Source organism: Heterocephalus glaber, unplaced genomic scaffold (genome assembly GCF_053883595.1).
Source record: "Heterocephalus glaber isolate CG9 unplaced genomic scaffold, H.glaber_assembly_v1.0 deba00000122, whole genome shotgun sequence".
Classification (NCBI taxonomy): domain Eukaryota; kingdom Metazoa; phylum Chordata; class Mammalia; order Rodentia; family Bathyergidae; genus Heterocephalus; species Heterocephalus glaber.
Genome location: NW_028258138.1, coordinates 81,079,375 through 81,094,839, shown reverse-complemented (window position 1 = coordinate 81,094,839; position 15,465 = coordinate 81,079,375). Strand labels below are relative to the sequence as shown.

The following is a 15,465-nucleotide window of genomic DNA, read 5'->3' as shown; positions in this document are numbered from 1 at the left end:
GATGAATCCCACTTGGTCAGGGTGAATGATCTTCTTGATGATCTTCTACATTCTACTTGCCAGTATCTTATTAAGGATTTTTGCATCTATGTTCATTAGTGAGATTGGGCTATAGTTTTCTTTTTTGGTTGGGTCTTTCTCTGCTTTGGGGATCAAGGTGATGCTTGCTTCCAGGAATGAATTCAGGAGTATTGCTTCCTTTTCAATTTCATTGAAGAGTTTAAACAGTAGTGGCATTAGTTCCTCTTTAAATGTCTTGTAGAATTCAGCAGTGAAGCAATCAAGACCCAGGCTTTTCTTAGTTGGTAAGTTTTTAATTATGTTTTCAATTTCATTGATTGATATTGGGTCATTTAGAATTTTTAGGTCTTTTTCATTCAACTTTGGTAAATCACATGTCTAGGAATCTGTCCATTTCTTCTGTGTTTTCCATCTTATTGGCATATAGGTTCGGGAAGTAGGTATTGATGATCCTCTGGATTTCTGCTGGGTGTGCTGTAATTTTACCCTTTTCATTCCTAATTACGTGGATTTGGGCCTTTTCTTTCCTTTTTTTTTTATTTTTTTTTTTTGGTAGCAGGGATCAAACTCAGGTCCTTGCTCTTGGGAGCCAGGTGCCGGAACCACTGAGCTAAATCCCTGGCCCAACACCACATCTTTCCTTTTTCTGATAAGGTTGGCTAAGGGTTTGTCAATTTTGTTTATTCTTTTGAAGAACCAACTCTTGGCTTCATTGATTTTTTGTATCGTTCTCTTAGTTTCCATTGCATTGATTTCTCCTCTGATCTTTATAATTTCCTCCCTTGTATGAGCTTTGAGTTTGTCCTGCTCTTCTTTTTCTAGAAGCTTGAGGTTCAGCATCAGGTTGTTTAATTGGGCTCACTCTGTTTTCCTAATATGTGTATTCACTGCTATGAATTTCCCTCGTAAGACTGCTTTCATTGTGTCCCGTAGATTCTGATATGTTTTATTGGCATTGTCATTTAATTGAAGGAATTGTCTGATTTCTTCTTTAATTTCGTCTGTGACCCATTGGTCATTCAGAACTGTGTTGTTCAATTTCCATGTGTTTATGAAATTCTTGTGGTTTCATTTGCTATTGATCTCCAATTTCATCACACTGTGGTCTGATAATATACAGGGGATAACTTTAATTCCTTTGCACTTACTTAAACATACTCTGTGAGCAAGTATGTGGTCTATTTTGGAGACTGACCTGTGTGCAGCTGAAAAGAATGTGTATTCTGATTTTGTGGGGTGGAACACTCTGTAAACATCTGTTAAGTTCATTTGTTCAAGAGTTTGATTGAGTTCTAGTATTTTGTTGTTTGTTGTTTGTTGTTTGTCTATTTGATCTATCTATTTGTGACAGTGGGGTATTGAAGTCCACCACTACTATTGTATTAGTGCTTATTTGATTTTTCATGTCCGTTAGTATTTTATATAGTTGGGCACACTAGTGTTTGGTACATATATATTTATGATTGTCATCTCTTCCTCTTCGATTGTTCCCTTTACAAGGATGTATTGTCCTTCTTTGTCTCTCTTAATCAGTTTTGGTTTGAAATCCACTTGATCTGCAAAGAGGATAGGTACTCCTGCTTTTTTTCAGGCTCCTGTCACATGCAATATTGTTTTCCACCCTTTAACTTTCATTCTATGAGTTTCTTTTTGAATTAAGTGTGTTTCTTGTATGCAGCATGTTGTTGGATCTTGCTTCTTGACCCATTCTGCCAGTCTATTTCTTTGGATTGGTGAATTGAGACCATTAACATTGGTGGTTATAACTGATATATATTGATTTATCATTGTCATGACGTTTTCTGTTTGTTGGATTCTCCCCCTTTGCTTTTAATTTCTTATTGAGCCTGATGGATTCATTCTGCTGGGCTTCCTGGGATTGTGATCCTCATTGTCTTTTCCTAGGATATTGTCTAAAATTTGTTGGAGTGCTGGTTTGGTATTCATCAATATCCTATGGTGCTCTTTGTCATGAAAGTATCTTATTTCTCCATCAATTTTGAAAGATAATTTTGTAGGGTACATCAATCTGGGTTGGAGGCTGTTTTCTTTTAGGGCTTGAAATATGTCACTCCAAGCTCTTCTTGCCTTGAGGATTTGCATTGAGAAGTCTGCTGTGATTCTGATGGGCTTTCCTTTGGATGTGATTTGTTTCTTTTATCTCACTGCTTGTAGAATTTTGTTCTTCTGTTGTGTTTCTCAAATCTTAACTATTATATGCCTATGTGTAGATATTTTTGATCACGGCTAGTTGGATTCCTATATGCCTCACTCATCTGTATGTCAAGTTCTTTTCCCCTACTTGGGAAGTTTTCTGTCATCCCTTCTGTGAACAGTTTTTTTATGTCATCTCTACTCTCTCCTGTTTCTTCATTGACTCCAATCAGTCTTATGTTATTCTTCTTTGCATCATCTAGCAGCTGCTGGATTGATTTCTCATGTTCCCTTACAATTTTAAAGCAATTTTTCTTTTCTTGGTCACTAATTGCAATCTTATCTTCTATATCTGAAATTCTGTCCTCACATTGGTTCATTCTGCTGTGTAGACTTTCGATGGAGTTTTTCTTCTCCTGGAAATCTATTTGCATCTGTTTTATGGATTCCATTTGTTTCTTATGTTGGGATTCCATCATGTTCCTCAGCTCCTCTCTAGATTTATTAATCATGTCTTGCACTAGGAGCACAATCTCTCCTGTTACCTTAGAAATTATTTCTGATTTCATTTTTCCCAGATCCTCTTTTGTTGCCAGTTCAGAGAGTCCAGGTGAATGAGTATCGGATTGTTCCATCTCGTTTCCCTTTGGGGTTGCTTTAGGTGATCTGGGAGTCTGGTTTGGAGACTTGTTTATGTGTCTTCTCATTTCAACGGGGTGTGTATGTGTGTGTGTGTGTGTGTGTGTGTGTGTGTGCGCACTGCTGGCACCTGTGTGGCTCACCTCCTTAGTGCTGGGGGGGGGGGCTCTGCTCTGAGGTGCTCGCAGTGGTCTTATGTGCAACTTTTTTTTTTTTTACTGGGGATTGAACTCGGGATCTTGCGCTTGTGAGGCAGGTGGCAGAACCACTGAGCTAAATCCCCGGCCCCATTATTTGCAATTTTTGATGATGCTTTATTTATATTCTTTCTCATTTTCAGATTGGGATGTTCATCTCACTGAGTCACAGTAGTTCTTTATATATTCTACATAAAGATCTGTTGTCAGATACAATATTGTAATATTTCCTTCTCATTTCTAACCTTTTTTATTTTATTTGTGCCTGCTGAAGAGTGCATGTTCATGCATGTATGTGTGTGTACTTGTGTGCATGTGTGTATTTTGATGGAGTAGTGGATTGGTTTCTTTTACAGTTTGGCTTTTTCATGTTCTATGTAACAAATCTTTGCAAGACCCACAGACAACTTGCGGTACCAGTTTTATTCCTAATGTCTTATGTTGAAGCCCATGACTCATTTCAGGTTAATTTTTTGCATGTGGTATGGCAGGAGATTTTAAAGTTCTTTAGTTTACTTATATTTGGTTAACAAAATTGTCCACTCTACTTGTTGAAAACATTATCTTTACTGAATTTTTTTAGTACCTTATATAGTAGTCTAACCTATTCTCTCTACTCTGTTCTGTTTATCTATATATTTGTCATTACCCACACTTCTCCAGTGAAGTAGTTTATAATATGCCCTGAAACAGTATAGTATAAGCTTATCAACTTTTGTTTATATTTTTAAAACCCATTTGGCTATTCTAATTTCTTTGCAATTCCATTTAAATTTTCAATTTGTTTGTCACTTTCTACAAGACAAATCCTGATGAAGTTTTGATTGGAATTGTACTGAATATATACATCAATTTGGGGAAAATTGAAAACATAAAAATATTAAATCTTCCAAATATACCAGATATCTCCATTTATTATGGTCTTTATTTCTTAAGGCCATACATGTCATTTTAGTAAATGAGTCTGGCACATCATTTGTCAAACTTGTTTCTCAGTATTTGATATTTTCATAGCTATTGAAAAGTATATTTTTATTTCAGTTTCCCATTGTTGGTAATATAAAATGCAATTTTTATATATTCCTCTTGTATCACCAGCCTTTCTCAATTTACTTCTTTTTGTGGATTCCTTAGGATTATTTAGATAAATGATCTTGCCTAAAATAAAAACACCTTTATTCATTTCTTTCCAAGCTGGATGTATTTTACTCTTTTTCTTGTCTCACTGTGGTTCTGAATCTCAGGTATAATGTTGACCAAGACTGGAGAGGGTAGATACCCTTGCTTTATTCCCAGCCTCATGGGGAAAGCATGCCACAGCCCACCATTAAATCTGATGTCCATGGGAGGATTTCCACAGATAATTTCTCATCAAAGCGAGGAAGTCCTGTTATCTTCCTATTATTCTGGATTTTTTTTTATGAATTAGCATTTTGTTTTGTCAAACATCGGTTCTTATGTGAGAGTAATTACATGATTTTGCTTTCAAGTGTATCAGTGTGGTGAACTGAACTCACTGACTTTTAAGTTTTAAACCAACTTTGCATCCTGGGACAAATGCCACATGGTCTTGCTGTGTCATCCTTGCTCTATATTGATTGGATTTTATTTGATACAATTCTGTCAAGACTCTGCTCCTATGTTCATGAGGATATTAGTGTACTGTTGTCTTTTCTTAAAATATTATTTTCTGGTTTTTATATCAGTGTAATTATGTCTTTATTTGCTCATTTGAGAAGTGCCCCCTCCCCATTTTGATTATCTAGAAAGGTATTTATAGAATTGGAATTTTTCTTTTTGGGGAGTTCTATAGAATTTACCAGAAAAGTTGACTGGGCCTGGAATTTTATTTGTAGGAAGTTTTTTAACTAAAATAGTAATTTCTTTAGTAGATAAAGAACTATTCTATCTAAAAATCTAAGAGTTTTGTAGCGGTACCTATTTGTTCTTCCTTAAGGTTTGCAGTTTGTTATTCAAGGAATTTTTCCATTTAATCCCAGTGGTCAAATCTCCCGTAATGTGATTTCTCCTGTCATTCATTCATTCTCTCTCTCTCTCTCCTTCTCTGCTTCTTCCTCCTCCCACCCCCACCAGGAGAGTCACTGGGCACTGATCCTGGACATTGAAGGACATCCCCAGCACCTTTTGGTTTGGGGATTTTTGTTTTGTTTTTATTGTTGTCAGTGTTTGCTTCTGTTTGATTTTGGGCTTCTGGTTTTTTAATGGAAGACAAGGTCTTGTTAAATTGCCCAGGCTGGGCTCGAACCTGGAATCCTCCCACCTCAGCCTCCCAGAGCGCTGCGGTTATAGGCCTGTGCCTCCACTCCACACCTTGTATTATATTCCTTTAATTCTCTAAAATCTGAAATGATTTCCCTTCTCTGTTCCTTACTGTAATATTTTGTGTCTTCTTTTTTTTCTTGCCCAACTGACTGATATTTACGAATTTTATTGGTGTCTTGAGAAAAAGACAGCTTTTGATTTTGTTACATTTGTTTTGAACTGATTTCTTTTTCACTGTTGTTTCTGTTGGCAGAGGTAACTTTCAGGTAACTGTATCAGCAATCCATGAGAAAGTAGAGGGCCTTGTAGCTCACAGAGAGTTGGGTCAGCACAGGGAAACGTCGGGAGGATTAGTGGAGAGATCTGTGTGCAGCGGAGCGTGAGGAAGAGGGGCGCACGCACTTGCGATGCGGACGTGGCGTGGGAGTTAGGCAGGAGGTGCGCGGCCCAAGAGGGGCTCAGTTCCCTGGGGCTGGAGCGTCCTGTGCGGGGGACCCTATCGCGACGGCACCCTGTGTGGGCATCCGTGGGGTTCCCTAGGAGCTGAGCGACCCCACCTCTCCTCACAGTCGTGACCTGCCGGTCACCTTGCAGTTCTGACCGAAGCAGAGCAGATGTCTCAGTTCCGCCATCTCACTTGCGTGCCCAGTCTGTCTGTGCTTCATTTTCACTTCCTCTGTGAGGGCTGGAACCTCACTGAATTTTCTCTGTGTGAGGCACCCATACCGGGAAGTGGCTACTGCGTTGAGTAGAAAACGGACCGATTTTAAAGGATCTGCTGTCTCATTTGCAAAGAAGTTTGCTGCTTTTATTTTCTCAGGGCGGTGGGAGGAAGCAGAGCATTATTTTCAATTTTTATATTTTGAGAGGTCGCCTATTTCACTTGGGCTGGCGAGGAAGGTTGGGTTGAGCAACTTTGAGCTAGGTTGTTCTTTCTCCTTTGGAAATGACGATGCTCAGTATTAAAGCTATTGCTTCCTTTGCCTGCGCTGCAGCTTCCTTACTTTTCTATTTAAAAATTGTTACAAAAGTGCTCAGCGAATAAGGAGTACAGGGATTGTAGAACAGAGGGTAGGGCACGTGACACTGAGCGGCCCCAAGCGTGGTGCTCTTCTGGATATGCATATATGCTCTTGTGTTATCTTAACCTCAGACACAGTGTCCTGCAAGCCCCTTTCAGAGCTCACTTTTGACAAGGGCCTGTCCACGTTTCATAGTGTCACCTCAGAATTGGCACCAGTGACAGACACTGATGCCCCAAGCTCAGAAGCCCTGGGTGCTCTCCTGGGCTACAGTTGGCTGCAAGTTCTCTGTATTTTTAAGGCTTCTTCATGGGTGGCTTTGACACATTGGGGCACAGTCGGGTCCCTGTCCCTGGTGGGGACACCGAGCCTGGCCAGCAGGACACAGAGCCCTCTATAGCCACCTCCTCCATCAGCATTTCCTGGAATGACTTCATTGATCCAATCATTTCCACATCTGCTGTTTTATTGTTAACTGCAAAGTGGTGGTTTTGTAGTATTACAGTTGCTTTAACGTTCATGAACGTTACTTCAAAAGAAAAATACTACCTAGGTCTACGTGGTTATTCTGATGCATAGTGAGAACAGGAAAGTTAGGGAAGAGGTGGCTAAAACCTTTAACCTAAGGTTTTTATTCCATCCTTTTATCCCTTGCTGGACTTGCTTCTGTTGCGTTTTATTTACAGCCTCATTTCAACGTAACAAGTACGTGGTGGATGCCCGCTGGCAGTGCTCAGTGCACTGGAGTCTGAGATCTAGCTGGGAGAGAGGGACAGAGGGCACCGATCATGGTCTATAGATCTGGTCTGCAGCTGCCCGGCCCCGAGCCCCACACCCCAGGTTGCTCTGGGCCCAAATCCCCACCGCACAGACCCTGAGGAGGCAGCGGCATGAGGTGATCTTGCACAGGAAGGAAACTCGGTCCACTCTCTGGAACACTCGGAAATCCAGATACCAAGACAGGCGGCAAGGAGAGCAGACGTGTGTCCAGGCTGACAGTCAGCAGAAGCAAGTGACCCAACGTTGTGACTCGTCCAAGGAAACATGAACAGAAGCCGGAAGATGCAGGGAGCTGAAGGAAGAGGAGGAAGTGGGAAGGGAGGAAGGGTACAGGGAAGGGGAACAGCAGGGTGCGCCCCCGTCCCCCACAGCTGCCCTCACTCCAGAGGAACCCACTCCAGGGCTGCCGCTCCCTGCTAAGCTGAGTGCACCTTTTCTCGGGTTCCTCCTGATCACAGCCAGGCAGTTGAGCTTGCTCTGCTGTCATCAAGGTATCCTTGCAAAAAGTGCCTGGAATTATCTGCAGTCACCTGATCCTTCCAGAGCAGCACAGCTGTGGCTGGGATGATGTGGGGTGACAGGGACATTCCAACAGTCACAGTGAGGTCTCTGCATGTGTCGCTGCATGAGTCGGGTTCAGGATGAGCTCTCGGTGTCGTTCTTAGGAGTGATCCGTCCTGCCGACCCAGGGCTCATCGCCGGGGACAGAGGCCAGGAAACCCACACACCTGTACAAGAGCTGCCCCACACTGAAGCACAGGAGAAGAGGAAAGGAGCACTTCTGAAAGATTTGACTGCTGTTAACTGAGCCAGTTTGAATTTGAAAAATAGATCGGTGGTTTTCTGCAGACCCCCAAGCACTGTATTACTATAAGGGGAGTACGGACGCTTTCCTACAGGCACAGTGCTGCTCTGAGAACCCTCACTAAGAAATGTCCTTATTCTGACGCTTTGAAAAATTTCCACCTTCTACTTCTATGACTGCAGATCACCGAGGAAAGAAAACATTGACCCTGGATATTTCGAGGTTTGTCATGCTTGCTCGAATGCCTAGGCCTGAGTATTTATGTTCAAACTGTCACACCTCCTCGTGGTGGGGAACTGTACCCAGGCGCTGTTCTAAGCCTGCTCCCAGCTCGGTGCTCAGCCCCATCCCAGGTGGACCTGAGGTGACGTCCACTCCATTCTTATCAACAGGCTGCAGCTGACAGGGAAGTGAGGCGGGGAAGGTGACTCTCGGAGCTGCACGTCCAGGAAAGGTGGGCGGATGTGAGCATCGATTATAAGGTGAATATCCGCCGAGCAAGGTTCCCCGCTCGTCCTCAGTCAAACCCAAACATTTCTGAAGTTTCAGTGATTACTCTGGGACTGGTTACAAGAATGTGCAGCACAATTACTCAAAAACAGTAAAAAGTTCAGAACCTTTTATGGTAACAGCTGTAATTGGGTATAAACCCATAGGAACCTTTAGGAAACGCATTAGCCTAGGACAATGCCAGCGTGGTGAGCACTCACTGGCACCCGTCGGGAAAGCCTTGAGGGAAATTTTATCTCAGAGTTCACTTCTTCGAGGGATTTCGCTCAGCTTCTCTGTCCTGGGGAGCAAAGTGAGGTCTCCGGCCTCGGCTACTCCAGTGTCCGCAGATCTCCTTTCATTTCTCTGCTCTTAAATTGCATTTTATTACAATCTCATGGGGCATGGTAATATTTCTAAGTAAGAGGACCACATAAATAGTAAGCAAAAAGAAAGAAACAGCACTCCTGTCTAAGCTGGCCCTGGCCGTGGATCTCCCAACCTCAGTCTCCGTGGGCGCTGAGCCGGGAGCCTCTGCGGAAGGTGTGTGGGGCCCCGGCTGCTTCTCACCTGAACACGGCCCTTGGGACCCCAGGCGGACCCGGGAGAGGACCAGGAGGACCACGCCCCTGCCCAGGGCACCTGCGCAAGCCCTGGCCTCCCCTCTGCAGTCACCCAAGCCGCTGAGGCTCGGCCCGGGCGCTCTCGCTGGCCCCCAGAGGGGGTCACTGTGTGAACTTCAGCAGTTAGCCTAGACTCGCCCCAGGCTCATTTTCCACATTTCAGTGTGGAAGATTCAAGCTCAGTAAGAGAATGTTGTAAGTTGTAAATGCAAATAAGAGCAGGCAAGAGGAGAAAGGACAGATTGGCTTTACACAGTATCGGCGGTGGCCTTCGCCGTCTGAGGGAACCCTACCAGAGGAAAAGCGGCCACTGCAGGAAGCGCTCGCTTAGAGGAGTTCATAGGCCAGCAAAGAGCTGATTTCCAGCCCTAATGCGAGGTTAGGACTAGTTTCGGTTTCCCCTTTACCACAAATTTAACTTGTGGGGCTGTCTTATGATTTAGCAGCATCCTGCTACTCTCCTGTTCGTGACAATACCAGTTAATTGCGCTAGTCTACTTTAAGAATTCTTAGAAACAGACCTCCTAACTGAAGCATCCATATAACTCACGATTTTACAATATGCACATATAAAATGTGGAGAGGCCATGACCAACCGTGTCTAGCGCTCCAGCTGTGGTGACACAGCCCAGCTGCATCCACGGCACCAAGAATGCAGAGGGCTGCTGCCTCACAGCAATGATGAACGCACTTCTCCAGGCCCCACATCACGCAGCAGAACACACTTCACCTTTCATGGGTTCTAATTTTATCTATTGTGACTAATGAATCAGAATTATCAAATTTGGCAGGGGTATGTGATATTTTCCTTATTTCACTACAAGATTTGCAGGATAATAAATTGGTTTATTGAATTGTTGTGTCTCATAAGATTTAAGGCTTAAAACATTTATGCTTTGTATTATTGCAAATTAAAAACAGGATGCATTGTTATAGTGGTAGAATGAATCCGTTATTTCATGAAACCTTGTCTTCGTAAATCATAGATCAAGTTAAGCTATTGCATCGAAAATAAAGGAAATGTGGGCTTTACATTGGAGAGTTTAATATGTACACAGGAAAATCTCACAATTCAAATTATTATGGAAAGGGTCACTTCCCTTAGGAATACAGCGGTACCTTGTTTCACAAACTTAATTCTTTCCATGATTCTGGTTGCAAACTGAGTTGGATGAGAACCAAATCAACTCCGACGGTTAGGTTCAATGCTGACCTTGTGGGGAAATTGGATTCTGTTCTCACGCAGTTGGCTTTGTGACCAGAATCATGGAGAGAATTGAGTTCATGAACGGAGGTACTGCCGTACATGAACATTTAATATGCCCTATGTGTGCCTGCTGCTCTAACTTCAAAGCATACGTAGCAGTTCACACAAGGGAGGCTAGGGGTTGGTGGTGCAGCCAGTACCCCTTTCAGCCCTGCTTCTGTCAGAGTTTGGGATTATTGCGTTGTTAGCGCATCAGCTGGGATTTCTGAAGCTGTGGAACCAGTTTACTCCTGTGGGCACATAAAGCTCCTCTGCAATCATGTTTATTGCTGTTAATTCTATTAACATTTTCCCCACCCTGGAGCCTAAACTGGCGGATACCAAGTCCCACTCAGTTTCTGTGATAATCATATTCCTACTAGTGCCCAACGCCTTCAGAAGAGCATTTCCTTCAGGTCTCATTTGGAGTTAGAACTTCAGCAGCAGTGCTACGCGACTGCACAAAATGCTCATGCACAGAATCTCATTTCCTCATGCACAGAATCTCATTTCCTCATGCAACACAGCTCCCAGTCACACAGCCATCTGCACATCCTTTGGCTGACACGGAAACTGCGTTTGAGGAGACTACTGACTGCCTCCCCCCCCCCAGGTAAATTAGTCAAATGGCAGGGGAGGAGTCAAGCCTGTACTTCGGGCTGCTGTGAGGGTTGGCTGCAGGATTTGACTGCTGCAGACGCTGAGGAGCGGCTGGAAATCAGTGAGCTGTGGGAAATACGCAGCGAGTGGATGTTACAGCCAGCCCAAAGGAAAGGCAGAAACAATCAAACGGGGGGTGGGGGGTTCAGAAGAAAGCAGCGCTGCTTTTTAAATCATCCTTTGGTGCTAGGACTGCAGCACAGATAAAATATATAAAATTTGATGCCAAAGTGAGACCATATATTTACAAATCTATGAAGGAAACTCGAACCCTGTGCAAAAGACACTGTTGTGGGAATGTGCTTCCTTTCTGGTCTCTTAAAAATTGGAAAGTTAAAATCCAAGTCGGTGGTTGCTCAGTGCTTGACAAAATCCGTTTTGAGGAAAATGAGTATCTCTTCTCCCCAAGCACTGACTTTCTTCTTGCATTGTGGTATTTTTTCATAATTGTGATTTTTCTCCCCTGTTTTCACAAAGTAGAAAGGAGAAAAGAAATTGTTTCGGAAACTGTTAGCTTTCCAAAGGTCACTGGGTTATATTTTGGCTTGGGAATCACTGCGCCCCGTGGAGAGGAAGCGTGATTGGAGGAGCACGAGGAGCACGAGGAGCACTGTGGAGGTGAAGAGGTCCTGCAAGGGAAGGGCCTGGAGGGAGGACTCCCTCCTTCCACCTCTGCGCTCCTGGCGGGCCCTGTAACAAGAGGAGAGCGCGCACGCTTACTCACGGTAGCTTCCCGTGACCCGGATGCAAAAAAGTAACGGGAACAAAGAAATCAGAGTAGGAGTCGGCACCCGGGGGCACCAGGTGGCCGGTGCCCTGGGAGCCCTCGTGTCTCCCGCGTCCTCAGTGGTAGCAGCCCTGACCTGGCCAGGGCCGGGACCACTCCCCCGGGTGGGAAAGCCCTCTGGCCTGCGGCAGGGGGTCCCAACCCCCCACGGACTTCCCAAGTCCTTCTGCTGGAAGTTTTCAGTATCTCGGGTTGGCTTGCCCTCAGCCCTGTCGAAAGCAGTGATTTATAATGCTGGAAAAAACTGGCTAAAGAGGAAACTATCCTTATAGTTGTCATCAGTCCTGAATGCTAAAGCCGATGTCCGTAACAGCATACTGGAAAGGTTAAATCCGTTTCTAGAATAAAATTATGGACTTCACCCAGTAACAGCAGCCACCGGCTCCTCTTCAGGGAGCTCTGAGCGGGTGTGGGCACGAGCCCCTCCCTGAGCCCTCTTCCTGCATAGCTACCTCGCGGCGTGTAGCTGCTAGAAATGTTCTTCTAACTTCAGAAGGAACTGTGTAACTGTTTTCCGAGACGATGCGTTCACAGAAAAATGTGATCAGTTCCACCTGCTCTGCGTCCCGGCAGCTCTGCCAGCCTTGGGGTCACCAAACATTTGATTTATACTTAGTTTCTTGGGCTTTTTAAAAGTCATTCTAGTAGACAAGCAGTCTGTTATCATATGATAATTTTAATCGGCAAGTACTAATCACGGATGGTGTCGGGCATGGCCCCAGGTGTTCATTTCCCGTCTTGTCTTTTTCTTTCCCGAAATGTCACTCAGACCACTTCCCTTCTCTCTATGGCTAAGGTGTTGCTGTCGTGGAATCTGAGTGGAATCCATTTCCTCTGGGTACAAGTTGGATTCTGCCCTGTTCTTGTGCTCTGTGGATTCTCTTTCCCTTTTCTCACTAATGTCTTTTGAAGAATAGATTTTAACTTATTAAATCCAATTTGTCAGTATTTTGTTTCATGGATTGCACTTTCTATGTCCCATCTAAGCACAATTTTTCTTATGCAAGGTCACAAAGGTATGTTTTCTTTTAGAAGTGTCATGGTTTTAAATTTGATATTTAGATCTGGATCCATTTTGAGTTGTTTTATATAAGATCTGGGCAGAGACTCTTTTTCAGAATGTGCTGGGATTGAACCCAGGGCCTTCGCATGCTCTGTGAGCTCTGACCCCAGGGTCCACTCCCCTGCTGCTGAGATGGGATCTCATCTCGCTACATCCTGACTCCCCTGTCAGGCTGTCACTTGCAATCCTTTTGTTTTGGTTTGTGTTTTTTGCTTTGGTGGTTTTCTGTTTGTTTGTTTGTTAGTTTTGTTTTTAAAGATTAGGTTCAATTATTCTAGCATCGCTTGTTGAAAAGACTGTTTTCTCTCTTGACTTTCTGTTGCACCTTATTGAAAATGGGTTGACCTTGTATTGAAGACATGTGAAACTGACTACCACAGAAGGCTGTAAAGATTGGTGATGCCAGTCTGTCTTTTTTATTTCCCTTTTGCTTTTCTAGTTCTCTTACTTTACCATGTCAGGTTTGGAACCAGCTTGTCAATTTCTGCAAAATTCCTCCCGGAACTGTGACTGTGAGTGCACTGAAGCCCTGCAGCAGTTTGGGAGAGATTGGCTTTCTAACACGTGGAGTTACCGAGCCACAAGTACAGTACATTTCTCTGTGTTTAAGCCTGACTTGATTTCTTATCTTGATACTGTGGTTCTCTTCATATAAATTTTCTTAGATTTATACCTAAGTATTTAGTAACTTTTGTTGCTACTACAAATGATGGGTTTTTTAAAATTTCAATTTCCAGTGGTTCTTTGCTAACAGAAACCCACAATTTTAGATTTTGTGAACTAATTTTATTTTCTTGGTAGCTTCTCATACATTTTCAAAGAAGATAACTCAGTAGTGCTTGACCATTTTCTCTGTGCTTCTTGTTTCTTTCTTTTGCTTTCTGCAGCATTTCAGAACCAGGAACACTGAGAATAAATGTCATCGTGTTGTTTCTGATCTTAGCAGAGACAGAGATACAGTGTTGGCAGTGGGTGCTTATAGATTCCTTTCACAAGGTGAAAGAAGTTACTTCAATTCCTAGTTCTCAGAGTTTTTTAATATTATAAATGAATATTGAAGTTTGGCAAATACCTTTCCCATAATTTCCCATAAATTCCCATAATTTCCTTTATACTGGGTATTGTGAAGTGAATTAATATATTTTTATTCAAAGACATTAAAGTCCTTATCTCAACAAAAAAATTTTAAAAATGAGTTGGACATGTAGCTTAGTGCAAAGCCCTTAGGTTCAGTCCCAAAACCACAAAAAAGACAAAGAAAAAGCAAGTAAGTGAGCAATTTATTTTATTTTATTTTTTTATTTTTTTTTTGGTGCCGGGGATCAAACTCAGGTCCTTGCACTTGCAAGGCAGGCGACAGAACCACTGAGCTAAATCTCCGGCCCAGTGAGCAATTTATTTGCACTGTATGTATGAGCTCAAAGCATTCATTATGTCACTGATGATGCTGGTACTACATATTTATTACATGAAAATTACTATGCTACAAATATGACGTTAGTGTCTGTACACATGAAGCCTCTTAAAATAAATTTTTTTATGTCAATGAAGTAAAATTTAATGCTGAAAACTGATTTGTATATATTAACTTTTTGATCACAAGACTTCTGAGTTTATATTTTTGTTAACTATAAAATATCAATAGACACAATTAGCAAACAGATAGGTGGTGATGGCTGAATGTGCTCTGCTTTGGGTCCAAAAGTCCAGATACATATATTTTGTACGTGTGCATGTGTATACATGTGCTTGCGTGTGCACATACGTGTGTGAGGTGTGTCTGTGTCTGTGTCACACGGCCAGTCAGGTTTGTCTGCACTATTCCCACAGCAGCGCCCCGGCAGGCCAAGGCGGGGACCCAGGACACCCCCACCCCAGGCTGGGCTGAGTGTGTTCCCACGCCCGGGTGTCTCAGCGCCACGCCGAGCGCCCGTCCCCACGGGGTGAGGCTCAGGGCAAGCTGCCAAGGCCAAGGGAAGTGCCTCTGAGCCACTCCTCCTGCCAGGGTGCGGTGCAGGCGAGCGAAGGGTACTCTGGCTTTGTCCTGGCTGCACTGATGGAGCATGTTTGGTCTTAGGTTTCCTCAAGAACTGAACATGGGGAAGATAAGTGCAGAAATTATGTGGACCCTCTTCGCTCTCGATATGAAATACGCTTTAGAAGGTAAGTACACATTACACCTACCAGAATGCATGCGCCAGTGAAATCATGATTTTCCATTCTTGACTCTAAGTGTAAAGAATTAATGCCTTAAAACATTGATTATCGTGAGCAACTGGGGCTTTTGTTTGTGGTGAGCCCAGGGCCTTTGTACTGAGCTACATCTCTAACCTGCTTTTCATTTTCTCTTTTGAGGCACTACCTCATTGAACTTGGGGGGGTCCTCCTGCCTCAGCCTCCGAGAATGTTGGGGTCACAGGCATGCACCCCTTCCCCACATGACCAGTTGAGTTGTCAAACTTATTTCACATGATAGAAAGATGAAGGACACACACTGCATCACGCACACAGCTGCTCCTCACAGCCGCTCACCTGGTGCCCAGGCCACACTGAGGGGGAGGGCGCTGAGCCTGAGCCTCATCTATGCAACTGGAAACAGGACCGGAGGGCTACACCGTGGGCTCCGGGGCACACACAGCAACCACGAAGGGCTGTGTAAGTGTCCTGGGGTCTCACCCTCCGTCCAGAGCACCAGG

The 15,465-nt window shown here is 43.6% G+C and overlaps 1 protein-coding gene across 9 annotated transcripts in view; it reads left to right on the top strand.

Annotated features, from left to right (window-relative positions):
* The window catches only part of Unc13c (unc-13 homolog C), a 456,112-nt gene that overhangs the window by 318,894 nt on the left and 121,753 nt on the right, over nucleotides 1–15,465 (top strand). For all 9 annotated transcript variants that reach the window (XR_015453493.1, XM_087217356.1, XM_087217351.1 and 6 more), the window contains one exon: nucleotides 14,847–14,932. Coding sequence is in view for 8 of the 9 variants with exons in the window: in XM_087217356.1 (XP_087073482.1) it covers nucleotides 14,847–14,932 (86 nt within the window). In the remaining variant the exon portion in view is untranslated. The remainder of the gene's footprint in view (nucleotides 1–14,846; nucleotides 14,933–15,465) is intronic.